Source organism: Simochromis diagramma, unplaced genomic scaffold (assembly GCF_900408965.1).
Source record: "Simochromis diagramma unplaced genomic scaffold, fSimDia1.1 OVJJ01000131.1, whole genome shotgun sequence".
NCBI lineage: Eukaryota > Metazoa > Chordata > Actinopteri > Cichliformes > Cichlidae > Simochromis > Simochromis diagramma.
The window spans coordinates 7,618,763-7,635,601 of NW_024387200.1; the positions used below are offsets into that span (position 1 = coordinate 7,618,763).

At 41.2% G+C, this 16,839-nt stretch overlaps 1 protein-coding gene across 6 annotated transcripts in view; it reads left to right on the forward strand.

Moving 5' to 3' along the window:
- The window catches only part of sh2b3 (SH2B adaptor protein 3), a 59,005-nt gene that overhangs the window by 9,310 nt on the left and 32,856 nt on the right, over positions 1 to 16,839 (forward strand). For 5 of the 6 annotated variants that reach the window (XM_040051092.1, XM_040051089.1, XM_040051094.1 and 2 more), the window contains exon 2: positions 10,543 to 11,676. In XM_040051092.1, the coding sequence (XP_039907026.1) occupies positions 10,570 to 11,676 (1,107 nt within the window). In that variant the 5' untranslated portion in view covers positions 10,543 to 10,569. Of the gene's footprint in view, positions 1 to 1,272; positions 7,229 to 10,542; positions 11,677 to 16,839 lie in introns of those variants that run through there. The other variant, XM_040051091.1, reaches the window with a different exon arrangement.

A 16,839-nucleotide genomic window follows, 5' to 3' on the forward strand; every position in this document is an offset into this window, starting at 1 on the left:
AATATCATGTTGATAAGAGCTAAAATTACCAGCTGTTCTTCAGCGGGAACATTTTGTAGCTAATTTGGCTTTTTGTGTGCTCTCGTATATCTGACCAAATGATCATGTCACAAGCTTTCGGTGCTGAATTATGATCTGACTTACAGTTTTTCTCTCAACAGTTTTAGCTTAGCTGATGTGATCATATGATTTTTTTGTGCATGTGGCTAAAAAAACCCCTGCAACTCTAAGCTGAAGGTCCAGTGCATAAATCTGCACCTCCAAGGTGCATCGTGCAGGCTATGATGAACCTTAGCTGTGTCACAAATGATCTCGGTTTTGCTTTGTTCTTGTGGAGAGAGGATGCTTGAATTGCACTTAATTATATATTTATTTAATGACACTGTCTGTGGCATTTCTCTGAAAAGAAGATCATATGCCAAATTAGCATCAGCCACTTTCGCATATCATCCACCCTCTTAGTCTAAGTTAGAAATACCCTATAGCTGAAATCACAACTTAGCTGTTGTTTTTAAACTTCTTTAAAACTTGTAGGGTTGTGCAGGAGTTTGTAATGGCTTAGAAGTAAATGAGTTTAGTGGGATGCTTTTTATACATCATATATTTCATACTCTTTAGGTTATCTGAGGAGCTGTTTTGGGGAATTATAATTATTAAAATACATTATGTAGTGGCGAAGAGACGAAAACGTGCGTAAGCATGCCTAGTTATTTTTTGATAGTTATTTTTTGTTATTCTCCTTCTCAGGAGTTGGCTCACAACGGATCATTAACAGATGGTTATAAGCTAACATTATGCTGGCTAATGTTAGGCTTAGGTGTCCTAAAAAGGACACTTTCCCTTTGATAAATAGATTGATTATATTCTCATATTATATGACAGTTTATTCGCTAAGTGTCCAAGTCCAATGACCTTAGCTCCATTCCAAATAGGGCTGGGTGTCGTCACTGATTTCTAGAATCGATTCAATTCCGATTAACAAGGTCCCGAATCGATTCGATCCACAATTCGATTCAATTTGATTCAATTTGATTCGATTTGATTCGATTTGATTTGAATCGGGGAAATTTTGCCTCAGACAGTCAGAAATATTATAATTCAGATCATGCATCAGTACATTTCCATATTTTTATATCTATAAAAAGAAAGCTGACACTTGCGAGACTTTATCAAACGTGTAAGCATCACAGCAGATGCCTTTGTGTCAAAGTAACTGAGGATAAAACACAGAAAAACATGAAGGCGATTTTCCAGGCCTGGGATTTTATAAAAAATATTCTGCAGTAGATCAAAAACAGAAGAACACCGTTAATCAACATATGAACATTACCTGATGCTGCTGAAGTGAAGCAGAGCAAAGTTACAGAGGGTTTATTAGAGACAGGTAAGTGTTTTCAGTCAATATTGTTTGGAGAGAGATCAAACCTGCAGCTTCAGAATCAGCGCAAAAAGGACATAAACACAAAGCGCGGACCCGCCGAAACATCAGAATCAGCGAGCTGTCGGGTTTCAGCCCCGACTGTGTCCGTGCCATCGGGTGAGAAAGGCGACATTTCGCTGATTCTGATCTGTCGGCGGGTCAGCGCTTTGTGTTTGCGTCTTTGTGAAGAATCCGTGTACCTGCTCTCATTTACTGTTTTAGCTGTTTGGTGGTTGTTGAAATTTTGTGAGGTTTAACCTGAGATTCTGGCGTTTCAGGCAAAATAAATTTATATTAAAAAATTGATTCAGGATTTTAATGAATCGATATCACGTTATCCAAGCTAGAATCGATTTTAATCGATAAATCGATAATCAAAACTCACCCCTAATTCCAAAGACTGGTGTTGCTAATAGCGGCAAAAACAGGATCAATAACAAAACAGGATACAGTTGATGGCAGTCTGCAATCTACTGACATCTAGTGGTGAGATTTTACACACTGTACCTTTAAATTTAACATATTAGGTCATTATTAAATAATCAGTGTGGTGTATGTATCAGAGTAGATAAATCGATTTTATTTTATAAAATAATTTAGAAGTTATTCTAAAATATCATGATGTGTATTGTGTACTGTGATTTAGCCTTAAAATACGAAAGCAGAAAAGTTCCCAGAACCACTTGGTTTTTTTTTTCACTTGCAGCTTTCACCACAAATGTGTATTCATCATGCTCACAGTTAAATATTTTAAGTAACACTTGTACTTGATATTCTAGTTCTCTCCTCACATAAGGCAGCACGTTGGTGTGCATGTGTGTGTACATGCACGGCGTCTTTGCATGTGTGCACTGTTTGCTGCTTGCCAGGGCAGGGCTTCCTGTTGCTGTGATTGCTGCCCAGGCAGAGCAGAGCAGTGATCCTTTGGTCTCCTTTCCTCTTGTGCTCTGCCACCTGGACCTTCATCCACAAACCTGGCGCCGTCTCCTCTCCTCTCAGCTTTCTCCTGCTTGTTATTCTCACTTCCTGCCTGGCCTCTCATTATCCGCCCATCTGTCTTTCTCTCTGTCCTTGTGACTGTTGTTCCTCCTCCTCTTCCTTTTCTCACTGCTTTATTGCCTTCTCCCCCCTCTTACAATCACTTACTGTGCCCCTGCTTTATAAGTTTATCCGTATCTCTGTGATTCATTCAATGATTCAGGGAGTGAAAATTCAGAGGTAATAAAATCTGTTTTTGACCCGAGTTCCTTGGATGCACATGTTGCTGTGTTATTTTTTTTATTTTTTGCCTTTAGGTTTTTGTGTGTATAAATTTTCCACTGCAGTTTTTACAGGAAACTCCGAGTGTTTGATGTCTCTGTGAGCCTCTATGCCATGCATATTAATTGAGTCATAAGCAATAGATTGGATCCGGCTGATCTCGGTAATAAGGCTCGGGCTATATAAAGGTCGGACGGATGTGGTTCGCTGTAAATTGCATTTTACTTAATGAGCGTGACAGTTAGGACTGCATCCTATTTTTTGCAATAATGTACAACTAATCAGCACATAGAGGTGTACATGTACACACATTCCCAGACCAGTTGCTCACACATCTGTATGTTTGTGTGTTTTAGAGCAAGAGCAAACAGTTTAGCTCATCGCCCAACAATCTGATATCTATTCATGTTTAAGTGTGTCTGAAAAAACATGGAGGTAGTGTCTGTGATGTCATGTCTGGAGGGTCTGGCGGGAGTGCAGTGTTGGAGCTGATGTGTAGCAGTCAAGTAGTAACTAATGTTTATTGCGCCTGTGGTTGCATCTTCTTCCTGTCTTTGTGCAAAAAGGAGTTCAATTCCACTTCTGCTGTCATTAGTTTCTCATATTTATCTTTTTATTCTTATAGTTTACAATTTCTTCACAGCTTGCTCTTTAGGGAAAGTTCGCTTGATTTCCACTGTGAATTCAGTGAATTTGGAATTTTTTGTAAACATTTTTTATTTTAAAATGATTTGCTGATTAGTAGAGCTATAATCATAGAGTTGGCTAGTTGATTATTTAGGCGATATTGTTTACATGACTATAGGTTTTGACAAGCCCCAGCCACACATGCCTAATGACTGGTGATCCCCTGAAAACCACAGGTCACTCTGGAAAATGTGTATTCCTCAGTTGAATGGCAAGTGATTGCTGGTGATTGCTGCCTGTGTGGTACTGCGCTGAAAACCTGCTTGAAACCAAGCTGCTTGCCAGCAGATTGTTGTGGGTGTCCAGAGTTTGCATGGAAGATGCTGACTTGTTTGCGAACATGTTTGCCAAGTGATATTAAAACTGTGAGGAGTGTGATGTAAATTGAGAACAAGACCGGTTGCCTTCAAAATCAAACTTGGATCAAGTTGGCATCTTCCATGCAAACTATGGGCGACTGTAGAAATCTGCAGCCAAAACTATCACATTGAGGTTTTTGGTATAGCATCCTCTTTGTGGCCAGTTTCACCTAGAAACAGCCACCTGTTGGGGAATACATATATTTCCTTTAGTGACTGGAGGTTGCTGACCCCTTACTTTCATAAGGAGAAAAGTGCAACACCAATAGCCTTCCTGGACCAGTTTAATGGTAGTTTAGTAGCTGGAAAAGAAGACTACATTATGAAAAATGGTATGCTTTGAAACATCCAAATGTAATCTACATAAATCTGCAAAGTCTCGTCTATTTTTCCTGAGTCTGGCGTGCTTTTTCCAGTTGTTTACAGTGGCAAAAACAGCTGTAGCAACATAACAAGGTGCTAGTCATCTTTTCCACGCTGTGCACCTCTTCCTAGCTTAACCAGCTGTCCAGTAACAGTGGAAAGACGGTCGAGCAACACGCTGACCGAATGTCACAACAAGTGTGGAACAGCAATGAAGGACAAGTTAATGCTGCTGCTCTCTGAGTATTTATGCCTGCACCTGTTCAGTAACCAGTGTCAGAGCTGCTGAGGCTGTGCCTCTTTGGTACTATCAAGGACTGAGCTGAGTATTGTCAGGAGTGCTGAGTACTTTTAGCATGAAAAAACCCAACAACTCCGAGATGTACAGAATCTGCTGAAATTAAATTGATACTGTTTCAGAGAACTCATTGGCATATAGTCATCTTGTCGTTGTTCGTTGTTCTTGTCGATCTTCCAATACTGTCATTTTTCAGTATGCAAGGTCTGATAATTTTACATTGGCAAACTTGAGTTAAACCACTTAAAACTCCAAGCCATTAAGTAAATTTTATGAACATAAATTAGATAATTGAGCTATTTGACGTTTACCAACATCAAATGTTTTACATTTAAGCTAAAATTATTTTAATTATGCTTTTTTTGCCATGTGACTCCGGTGACAAAACATTTCAGCTTCGGTTGGCAGCGGGACTCAAAAATCTTCCCTTATACAAACTCACAGGAGCCTCGAGATCAGTTTATTGGTTAAGTAAACTTGTTTTTAAAACCCTTTAAAATCTTATTTTACGAGGTAGTTTAGCACTTGTCAGACTTGTAACATTTTCCCACCCAGTCTGCATTTCGGTTATGCATCCAGCATCTAGTGGCCATTAGAGGTGCTGCAGCGCTCTCAAACCAGACCCCTACCTCCTAATTTGAACGCATGACCTGAAAACTCAGGTCACTTCAACACTTTCATGGATGTGTGTGTCCGTTGCATCAAACGAGCTGTTCCCTAATGGGGACAACAGGGTAACTCAGTGGTGTGTGAGAGCTGATACCAGGCCTGTGAGATATAAATAGCAGTCTACATCCACCAGCAGCATAGATTATTATCTATGAGTTGTAGTGTTATATAAGCTGCGGTCTTGGGAGATTTTATTTTCTTGGTTTTGCTCCAAAAAAAGCTTTTTCTTTTCTTTTTGAGAGGAGCCATGTGGTGTTAATGTTTGTGCAAACAAAAAAATATTGAGCAAAAGATCATGTTGTCTCTGTTCCCTGCAGACCACATCCAGGACGCTGTTTACTGTAAATCATACTGCTAGCACTTCCATTTAGTGGGAATAAAACGCCGCAATATAACACATGAATTTCCCCAGTAAGTCCTGAGTCATGAGGTTACTCACGCTAACAAGATCGATTCATGTCTGTGTTTCACACATCCTGTTTCCTTCCGTCTTGATTAAAATCAGACTCTTTTATGTCCACTTCTGGAGCATGTGCATCATGAGTATTAGGGATAGATGAGAGCTGTGTGACTCATTGTGGTGTCTTGCAACCTGACCTGGTGTGTGGTTAACTTTATAGGACAAGGTCAGGATACAGTTTTTATATTCACTGACCAACTACAAGCTAATTTAGATAATAGATAATTACTGCCTAAGTTATTGTGGAGGTGATTCAAGATGGCTGCTGAGTGGTTAGGCTTGCTTCTAGAAGGACTTTGCCTCATGTCACATGCTCAGAAGAGATTGTTTTATATTTGTCTAAATGTCAGCAAGTGTGACTAGCTGCTGCGTTTTGACACTTGTTTGACATTTTGCCATTTGTCCATTAAAGACTTGTGTGGTATGCGTCACTACCTGTTTGCTCTTTTAAACAGCAGTGGTTGACTTGCTGCATCAGTAGTTTCACAGTAGCATTTGTTTGGTTAGATCATTTTTCTCTTTTTTTCTTCTTGCCAAAAAATCTGACGTTGATCTCGACACAGTGCAGCAGTTCCTCAGGTTGTTTTGTGGTGTCGATGGGGGAGAAAAAAGCGGTGCCAAATTTCTGTAAAGCCCACGAGAGAGACGAAGAAAGCAATCAGTGTGCCATCGCGAGCGTGCGTGTGCTTCGCAGAAGAAGAATGCGGGCATTGTAGGGGAGGAGAAGGAGCTTGAGGGAGTGATGAGTAAGGTGAGGAAGGAAAAAAGGCAGGAGTGCACAAATGTTTTCCAGTTGCAATTTCGGGTGTTTGGATTGGCTTTTTTTTCTGCCGTCTCCTGCCGAATGCTGTCTAGGAAAGCAATAATACAATAACAAAACACTGAGCTGAGGTTAGAGGTCCCGGATAAGAACAGAGAAAGGAGACACAAACACTGTGTTAGCCTTTTTGTTTCCCCTCACAGTTTGAATATGGCTCTTCGTCAAGGTAAAAAGTCAAGGAAGTTTGAGTCCAAACACATCTGGAGATCCTCAGAGGACAGAGAAGATGAAAAGAAAGGGAAAACCCTGGGAACGGAGGCGGCCAAGACCCCAATGGATACGGCGAGAGGAAGTGTGTGTCTGTGTTTTTGTGTGCATGTGTGTGTGTATGTTCTCTAGGCAGTGCTGAGTCATCGCTGGGCTGGCCAGGCAGATAGAACCAAGCTTCTGGGAGGCCAGCTGAAGGGGCAAAGTGAGGCATGCACTGAGCATGCTCTGAAAAAGTACAGGAAGGGGATTAGTTGTTGTGACAGGACACATCCAGGAACTTTAGTGACGCAATATTTCACGATGCCAACTTTTCACTGCCTCATTGACGTACGCGTCCCCTTGATATGTTTGATGGTGCTAATGAAAAAACGGCACGCTTATTTTAAGATGTGACCTCACGACTTTTACAAGTCTTCATCTCAGAAGGTTGTCGCTCAGGACACAGAGAGAAATTAGATAACAAGACGCGTTGCTCCATGTTTTGGCCCGACCACAGCGCGACCCCCCATCCCCCCACCCCCTGTTTCTTGTGGTTGTCTGTGATCTGTTGGACCACAGTCTGTGACAAACCCCCCCCCACCAGACACAGAGACACAACAGCCCACACGCACCCATATGCAAAAGCACTCTCACACTTCCTGTATGTCGATTAGACTCTTCTCTGCAGCACTGGAGGAAGATGGTATGTACTGTAGGCACATGTTGAAGTTAGAAGATTAAACTCCTGTTAATGATACTGCAGTTTACGTCTTATAGTCTAACTGTTCATCTGTTGCTCAACACTTTATTATGGAAAGACATGCAGGGCAGAAAAAGAAGCAGCTTATATATAATGCATGTTGACTTCTTTGCTAAAAGCACCTTGAGGTGTTGCTTTTGGTTTGTGTTATGGTGAATATTCTACCTGTGTTCACCGCTTTACTGTGCAGCACATAAGAAGAAATCTGACTAGTTGTTGTATCCTAGTTACAGTCTGTTAGTTACACCATGTGTCTGCAGTGTTTACACATGCAAAGTGGCAGTTTTAAGATGAAGCTTAAATTCACCTCTGTATGTCTGTCTGTGTATGTGACTGTATTTCTTCCAGTGGTGGGTTTGAGTGTCTTATATCCAAGCACAAACTTCCAGTTATAAAATTAAGCCAATGTAGAAGTGCCAAGAACTGCAGATGGCAACTAATGGCTATTTGAAGTAGGTGCCAAAAGTGAATCAGTCGCCATAGACTCTCGTGGTAAAATGCCCACATTTAGTTAGTGCAGAAATGAAACATTTTGACAGTTTAGCACAAAAATCAGTTATGGTCTCTACAGATGTTTTCCCCCCTTCAGAAGTTTCTTTTTTCCTGTTTCCTGGCTAAATCGTATTAAGACTTAAAGTTCGGCATCATTGTGAGCGTCTTCTGTCCATTCGATGGAGTCAGGAAACATTCTGTTTTAGTTAACACCTTGCTAAGTAAGCTTGCACCAGCACCAGGTGATAATGCCACAGCTCTGCCTTCTTGTTCCAATATGGCCACGTCTGGATCGAAACAAAAACTTAAGATGAACACGCACAAAGTACCAAAATGGGTGCTCCAAAAGTCCACACAGCTGATATCACAGTAGCTACATCCTTTCTTTCTTTCTTTTTTTTTTTTTTTTAAATATCCTATCTATGGCTCTTCCTGTCTGCTTCAGAATTTAATATGTCAGCGTTTTAGGACTAAAAAGACTCTAAATGTCCAGTCATATTTGTCTTCTTTCATTTCCAGAAGACCCAATTCTGCTTCTTTATTCTACCAAAAATGGGACTCTTTCATTGGCGTCATTGGCTGTCTCTAAACATCACTTGAATCTTGCTATATCTGAACAGAAGTCATGTCCAGTTATTCCAGCTACCAGTCATGCCTGGGCTACTCACTTCCAAGTCAACACACTTTTATGTCATCCTTATGCTACATGCCCAAAAATGTGTTCTCCCTGATCCCCTATGCCTATTTGTTTAGTATACTCAAGGTCAAAAAGGGATAAACACACACACACACACACACACACACACACACACACACACACACACACACACACACACACACACACACACACACACACACACACACACACAGCAAATGGGCGTTTAAAAAGAAAGAAAAGAGAAGGGCTTGTTGAATACTTAGGAATACATCCTTCCTTTATTCTGATGAACTGTGTGGTTAAAGCTGTTAACCACGGAGTTCTTTTAAATTACAACAGTACTAGTTTTTTAACGGTGGTGGACAGGTTGAAACACGTGTGCACTGTACAGAGAAGCTGCGTGTTAACTTCTTCGTGCACCAAATGATGCAGTACCTACAGTTGATAATGTAGTTGTGGGCCCTGATGAATAAAATGGTAGATGGCTTTTGATAGTTTCAATTTAGTGATTATTATAAGAAAAGCCACAAGTTTAAACAGAGAAAGCCCTGTGGGATTAGACTAATCAGCAAACACTGAAGCACTGTGCATTAACAGAAGCAAGGAAGTGAAACAGTGCACGCAAAAAAAAGTAGCAGAGCCCTACTGTAGGAGGCCAAGCCTTCCAAGGCAACCCGAACACATCAAGTTCAGTGCAGTATATTACCACATGTCACATCTTTACTGTCTCACTCATAAAATGAGGTTGCGTGTGTGAATGTTTAAGGTTGGATGATTAATCAGTTTAAAATTTTAAGATTTTGCCACATTCATTAAGTTCAAACTCAGTTGGTGTTTACTTCAGTTTGAGCAAAGATTATGAAAAGTGCGGCTTTGGTCAACAAGAGCTGTCCCAAGAGCTGTCCAACAGAAGCTAAAAACTCTTAAAATCTTTCAGGAGGTTTATTAGATGTTGTCTGCAGCTGTTTTTCTCTCCATATCTTTGAGAGTCTCTCACCAAACCTGGTTTCAGTAGCATATGACTGAAATGCCCTTTGGTTGACTGCTACGACTTTCTGTCTATTAAGTCAGCTTCTGCCTGGGCCCCTTGTTGCCCCCCCCCCCCCACCCACACCTGCAGATGTTGTGGTGGAGGCTAGCCGGCAGAAGTGGTTACCCTTGCGAGACAGGTTATAGGGTCAAAAACGCTCATTAATATGGGCCTCGCTCTCTACCGGATGAGCCTGTCCCCCTCCACCAACGCCACTGATTTATTTATTTTTCGTGTTAATTGTACTTAAAGAAATCCCCTTTAAGTATAATAAATAAATAAATAAACACTTTTGTTTTCACTACACTTATGATGTTTGTTAAGTTAATGAATAATCATGTTGTTTGTGTATCGTGTTTTAAAACATGAGTGATACACTGGGGGGGGGGGGAACGGAAGGACCATTAAAATAGGTCACGTGTAAGTACACAAACACACGGATGAAAATACAGGCAGCGTGGCTGATTGAGAGATTTTCTAACCGTACTTCCTCAGTCAGGGCCTCATTCACCTTCTGTCTGACTGACTAATTACTGTTTCCATTCATAAAATACTTGAGTTGCCATCATCCATATCAGTGGAGGTTAGAACGCAGTTTCACCTTTCTCTCTGCTCGCCTCTGCTGTAGGAAACAATTTCCTGAAATTTACTTAAAATGCGTACACTCGCTGCGTTTTCTCCCATTAACTGAATGGTAACCGATTGTCCTTTGAGTGAACCGTGGCCCTGTGTTGAGATACTCTAGGATACTCTGGTTGATTGCCAGAGATTTTTTGCAGGCCCATGTAATCCAATTTGTGCGGTTACAGATCAAGCTCAGATGAAATCAGAGTTTTGAATGTTCTTTCTTAGTGTTTGAACTGTTTTTAAACTTTGAAGCAATTCAAAATGTGCTGTAACTGTTGTGCCATTTCCCATGTTTAGTGCTGCATGTCTTGCACAACCCTCCACATTATCCTGATCTAATTGCATTCCTATATCTTGCTCTCGTTATTTGCTCCTCTGGCTTTTTTCGTTCTTTTCTTCCATGCTTCATCCATTCATTTCTCTTACCCACCTTCTTTTTCTGTTCTGCAGTGATTCTCATCCACTCTGGTTACTGCAATGAATGGTAACACTATCCATCCAGCCAACACCACAACAGCAGCAGGCCAAGGTGTGGCAGTTGCCCAAAAAGGCTGGACGGAATTCTGCGAGCTGCATGCCATCGCCGCAGCCCAGGAGCTGGCCCGGCACTACCGGAGTTTTGCAAGAGAGCGACCACACCATGATGTGCTTCCACCAGAGACCTTTTCAAAGCAATTTACTGACCTCTTCCAGCAACACTTCTGCTGCGAGGTCGACAAAGACGGCACGCCACTGGGTCAGAACACAAGCTCTGCCGCCTCCGGTAGTGCTCCCTCATCGTCTCCAGTGGTCCTTCGTCCTCAGCCTGTAATCACTCGAGTGCGGACTTTGCCTCGGGTGCAGGACTATCGGGAGACTGGCAGACCAAATGGAGGAGCTGCTCCACTGACTGCGTCACCGAAAGTGGAGCCGGTGGTGTTGAGCCGGGAGCAGGAGCTGCCACTGAGATGCGCTGCGGGAAACTCTTTTTCAGGATCTCGCACAATTGGCAGCGGGACACTGGTGATTCATAGCCATAGCAACGAGGAGATCTCTGGCACAGATCATCGCCAGGTATCTGAACGGTACTCTTCTGACTCTTTAACCTCGAACCCTGAAAACTCAGAAGTCACACATTTCTCTTTCAGCCAAATCCGGAAGTCTGTAAATAAGCTTTTAAAGAAATCACCCCAAGCCAGTCCGCGCTCATCCCGGGACCTTACCCCTAGGAACCCCACCACCACCAACAGTAACCTTCCAAATAATGGTGACAGAGTGGGTGCAATTTCCTCCATCAGCGAAGAGGTGTCATCCTCTTCTTCCCACTCCTCCGAAGCCACACCCACAGCTGCTTCACACCGTCCTGGAATGAAGGAGCTGATCATGGCTCCTTTCAATAGGTTTCGTAGTAAAAGGCAGAGGCGATCCGAGGCGAGCGGCTGCTGTAAAGAGGGCCAGTTGAGGTACTTTCTGGTGGACGAAACTGTTTCAGACTCACAGCCCCGCTGGCAGCGTTGCCACCTGCTGGTCAGGAGGATCAGAGACATTCAAGGAGGAAGAGGAGCAGGGGAAAGTTACCAGTTAGAGCTCTATGATCCTCCAAAGGTAAAAACACAAGCTTTTGCACACTTTATATTCACCGTACACGCGATTCACTAAACTCTAACAGCTCAGCTGTGGTTTCACATGATAATATGTGGGCATTTCTTTAAAAACAGTTCACAGCAGGTGAAAAGTATTCATTTTTATTTTTAAATAGCTTTCTGTACAAAATTTGACTCCTGGGGTTTCTATCTGAAACAGCTTCATGACTTTTGCTTACAAAGAGAAAGATAGAGAAAGATTTGTCTTGACATCCTTATCAGTGGACTGGTGTTTCATGTAGGTTTAGCTGATCTCACAATCGTTTACCGTGGTCTTTCTTTATCTGCCACATTATCTGCAGAGAAATCATACAGATTAAATCATTAATGCTGCTATGTGTAAGTATTTTATTTTGAAAGCTCCACTACTGCTAACCAGCTAGCCCCGGCCTAGCCCATCTCACGTGTACACAACTACTCATGTGATCACGAGTTAAACTAAATATGCGAAAGAAGTATCATTTATATCATGAATTGTAAAACCCTTGTATGATCTTCTGGCCTGATTGCTCGCCTCTAGTTGCATGCATGAAGTGTAAGAATGGTACCGATGGCACTATTCTCAATTTTTTCAAGTTTATTTAGTCAGGCTAGTATGAATATCTTTATCTGTCTTTATTATAATTTGGAAAAGACAAAAGAGTATGAGTTGTTAGTAAAATAATTATTTAGTTGCGCACTTTTTATAGTTTTCTTTTGGTCTCTATTGGACATAAAAGTCATCAAAGTGTGTGAGGAGTGTTTAAGTCAAGAGGTTACAGAAATACTGTTTAGCTTGTCAGGCAACTAAATATATAAAATTATGCCATGATGTTGCAAATTAAAGGAGATTGCAAATCATTTACTTTCTTTCTCGGCACACCAGACTAGAGTTTTTTTGCCTGAAAAGTCACGGTGTAACCCCTCCTGTCACCTCATATCCTCCTATATTCAAACAAATAGAATTTAGCTATGCCAGTCTGCAGCTTTTGTTAACTGTGTATGGAAAGAGACTAGTCACGCACTACAAGTGCATCCTCAGTACTTTATAGATTTGAGCGAGAAAGAAAGAAAACAAAAAATGTATTTTCAGAAATGTTGAAGAAGTCAATTCAAAATATTGTCTACTGATCTACACACATCACGATTTATCTTCTTGATGCTTAGTTTGATTGCAACAAGCAGATGTTCATGAAAACCACTGATCGTTTTCTGTTGCTGCTGTTCTCAGTACAGGAGAGCTTTGCAGAGTTTCACTGGATTGTGTCTGCCGCTTTTGCAGATGTGCATGTGTTGTTTTTTTGTTTGTTTTTTTAAAATAACCTCTTCTCAGAACTGCTCACACTGTGACATGTTACAGCTGACAGGTTTGTCATCTTGTGTTTCATATCTATGCATGGTAGGTCACTAGATCTGTTTGTGTCAATAGGATGGAAACCCACATTTGCCTTTAAAGGGCTGGGTAAAGTTTGCCAAGCAGTGTCACATACTCTTAAGTTAACGCACACACAAAAACAAGCGCACACACATTAAGGCACAAAGTCATTTCCTGTTTCCAGCTGTTTAGTTGCAGGGGTTTCCCCCCCTCCTTCAAATCATCTCTTTTCTCTGCCTGTGTTTGTTTTTGTTTGCATAAATGGTATTTTTACTGCCTCTAAGAAGCTCCTTTTAGTGAATAGTTTGCCACATGACAAAACAAGACGAAAACTGTGATGACATTTAGCTTTGCCTCAAAAAAAAAACGTCTTGTCTTACTGGCGGTTTGCATTTCACCTTTGCTTCTGGTGATTCGGTGGCATCTAGAGGGAGTGTTTTGATGATAAACACAAAGCTTTTTTGTTAACCAAACTGAAAACACAAACTGAAAAGATATTAGTCATATACTCACAGCTTAGTTTAAAGGAGAGCATGAGCTTCAGGTTCACTCATGCTTTCCATGCACAATAGGGTCATCACAGTTCATAGATGATTTGTTTCACACTGGTGCCCTTTAAAGATTAGCCTAACTGGTTTACCCTTTAACCTAGTTAAAGAAGTGGAAATTAAGTTGCTAGTCATATGAGATAGATTTAATCAGTCCGTACTTCATTGACTATTGTTACTTATCCCTTTATTAATATACAAACATATACAGGGCATTTCTATAGCTCAGAAAGATAGCTCAGTATTTTCTCGCTGTGACATTTTCACTCGATTACATCAACGAATCTGCAACATTCATGTCTTCTTTTAATCCTTGGTGAGTAGATACACCTCCCACACTGTTTCCTGTTTGCTTGGGGTTTTCTGCAGCCAGTCACAACTTTTCTCCTTACACGAAGCAACCACGACATTAAAGCCGACGATCTAACATTAGTTAACTTACCCAAATGCCAGTAAAACAGCTCTGACCCTGTCAGGGTTGTGCAATGACCTGATACCTGCAGGGTTGGATCGAGCTTGTTCACAATAATCCCACAGATGGTTGGTCAGATTGGAGTCTGGGGTCTGAACAGTTTTGGTTTGAATATAGTAGAGAGTTTTAGTAAATAATTAAAAATAATGCTTATATAGCTTCAAAAATTATTTACGTTTTATCAAAGTACAGTTCAGATTAACTGTTAGGTCTATGACATCATTAACCGAACTGTAGCTGCAGCAAGTGGCAGGTAGATGTAAACAAGCAAGGTGGAAACTTAGATGGATAACAACCCTCAAACCAGCAGTACTTTGAACTGTATGCGATCCATATGTTGGCTGTAACAGAGTAAACTGGCATATAACCACTGAAGAGGAGGAGTAGCCATGTTCAGCACATGGATGTTCATGTTAACCTGCAAGTAAAGACAGAAGAAGGCTGCTGCTGCTGCTAGCACTGCAAACATTAGTGCCTCACATAGCAAACTAATCTGATAATGTGCATGAAAGTGACACATGTCAACAAGCTTTCTGACTTTTGGATTAGTCAACTATTATTATTTATTAGTAGTAGTATTTCTTCCCATTTAATCATCCAGTAAATAAGTTGCCAGTATTATCCCTTCTGTATTGTACAGTGTATTTCCAGGGGTGTTGGTCTGCCACGATGTGTAGGTGGGCGGTGATGGATGATAGGACTAAGATGATTAGTTTTATTCACTAAAGTTGTCAGTAGTTTAAATGCAGTGCCTGACTGGTGTATTACTTCTTAATTAACACTTGTTAATGCCAAGTGGCAATTGTAACTTGGAAATATGACATCAGTTGTTGCTGTAAGCTCTTCGCAGCACAGCAGGATGTATTTCTTTCTTTCTTTTTCTCTTTCTCTTTTTCTCTCTCTCCCCGCATGCTTAGCTCCCCCCACAAGGCCTCATGGCATTAAACCCTGCAATATTTCCAGATGGGGCCAGCTGTGAGGCTGCATGTAGTTGCACACTTAGCCCCTAAACCAGTGATCAGAGCAGGTCGAATGCTGTCCTGGGCCCTGCCATCTATAAGGTCACTGTAAGCAGAGTTTAGTCTCTTTAGGGTGTGTGCAAGTGTGCATTCAGACACACATAAAGGTCCATGAGAGAGACATTGCATGCATGTGCATGTGTCTGAAGGCGTATGTGTGTCTGTAGAGTTTTATATTTAGCAGCCCTCGAGTCCTCAGCCGCTTACAGCCCTAACCATGTGTGTGAGGTAATTCAGTTGATTTCAGAGCCAAAGTTGTGCATGTGTGCACGTGCTTGCGTGTTTATTTAGAATGGGAAGACATTGGCAGGATTTGCCTGGCTGTTTGCAATTTTGCTTTAATGCACTGGTGCTCTGAATACGCTCTCTCTTAATGTGTGTGTGTGTGTGTGTGTGTGTGTGTGTGTGTGTGTGTGTGTGTGTGTGTGTGTGTGTGTGTGTGTGTGCGTGCATGTGTGATCTTGGAAGGCAGATAGATAAGGGCCTGAGAATGACCTTAAAAGGAAGGAGAGCTGTGGACTAGCATTCTCACATTTAATGTACACATGAAAAACTTGTGCATTAATTGCCTTAACAGTTATTTAAACACACCAGGCTGGAATGCGTTGAGGTTGCTATTAGTACAGTTTCCCTATTCTGAATGAAAATTGGGGTTTTTCACATCTGTAGGCAATGTGTCAGTGTGTGAGCATGCACGCCTGCACACATCACACATATCTTAGCTGCACAGAACATAATAATCCATGAGCAAAGTACGCATGCATTTTTATTTATATCTTTATGTGTGAGAAACAGAAGTAATATCAGTGAGCTCATTTAGCACAAAGGCGCAAGCTGCATGGAAACTGATAATGAGTTTGCGTGAGAAAGCAGCAGGCAACAGCACAGTTGTCAGTTGCTTAGTATTAGCCTGAAAAGGCAATAAACCAGTAAGATGATACCCCGTAAGATTTTATGCAACACATTAGGTTGTCTTTGAGTATTGCTGTTTTAGTAGGTTGACTTTAAAAGTAAAAACATGCTAAAGGCAACAGTCAGCTAGGTTACTTCTGGGAAAGATGCAGTCACTTTTCAGCCAAGTCCTAACAAATGTCTGTTTTGTCCTATAATTATAGTTAAAACTGAGGGCAGTTTCACTTCTGCATAATCTGAAGTGTTAGCCCATATTTAGGCCTGAAATAGATTTGAAGCATGCAGCTGCTATAGGTACTGTGTGGAAGATTAAAGCCTTGATTACACCGTGAGTACACTTGGGTCCGTACGGGCCTGAGTGACGTCAATTCTGTGATCAGACGATGAAGGTGAGGGTACACGCGGATGTCTGCCTCCCAGCCTGTTTACATTACAGTGCATGTGCACCCCAGTAGTCGACTTGAGAGAATGACTTCTCAGCTCTTTGGACTCCATCCGTGTCCGTGTCTGCAGCATGGAGTATAATCAAGGAAAAGTGAGATCCCAGAAGTGCAGTTTTAAGGAACTGATCTGTGAATGAGGTTTATCTGATGGCAACACAATAAAGAACATTTTGTATCACATCATTTTATATCTCTGTACAGCTGTGGGAGTTTCCTCGGTGATTGCAAAGTTAATGTATTATACTGTTTTAATATTCTACAGAAAAATAATGTCAAATATTGGTCATAAATTACACACATTTATAGTAGAGTTGAAACACTTTACTGGGTTTCATATTAAAATTGATGAGTAACATAGAATGTGCATTTTTAGTGTT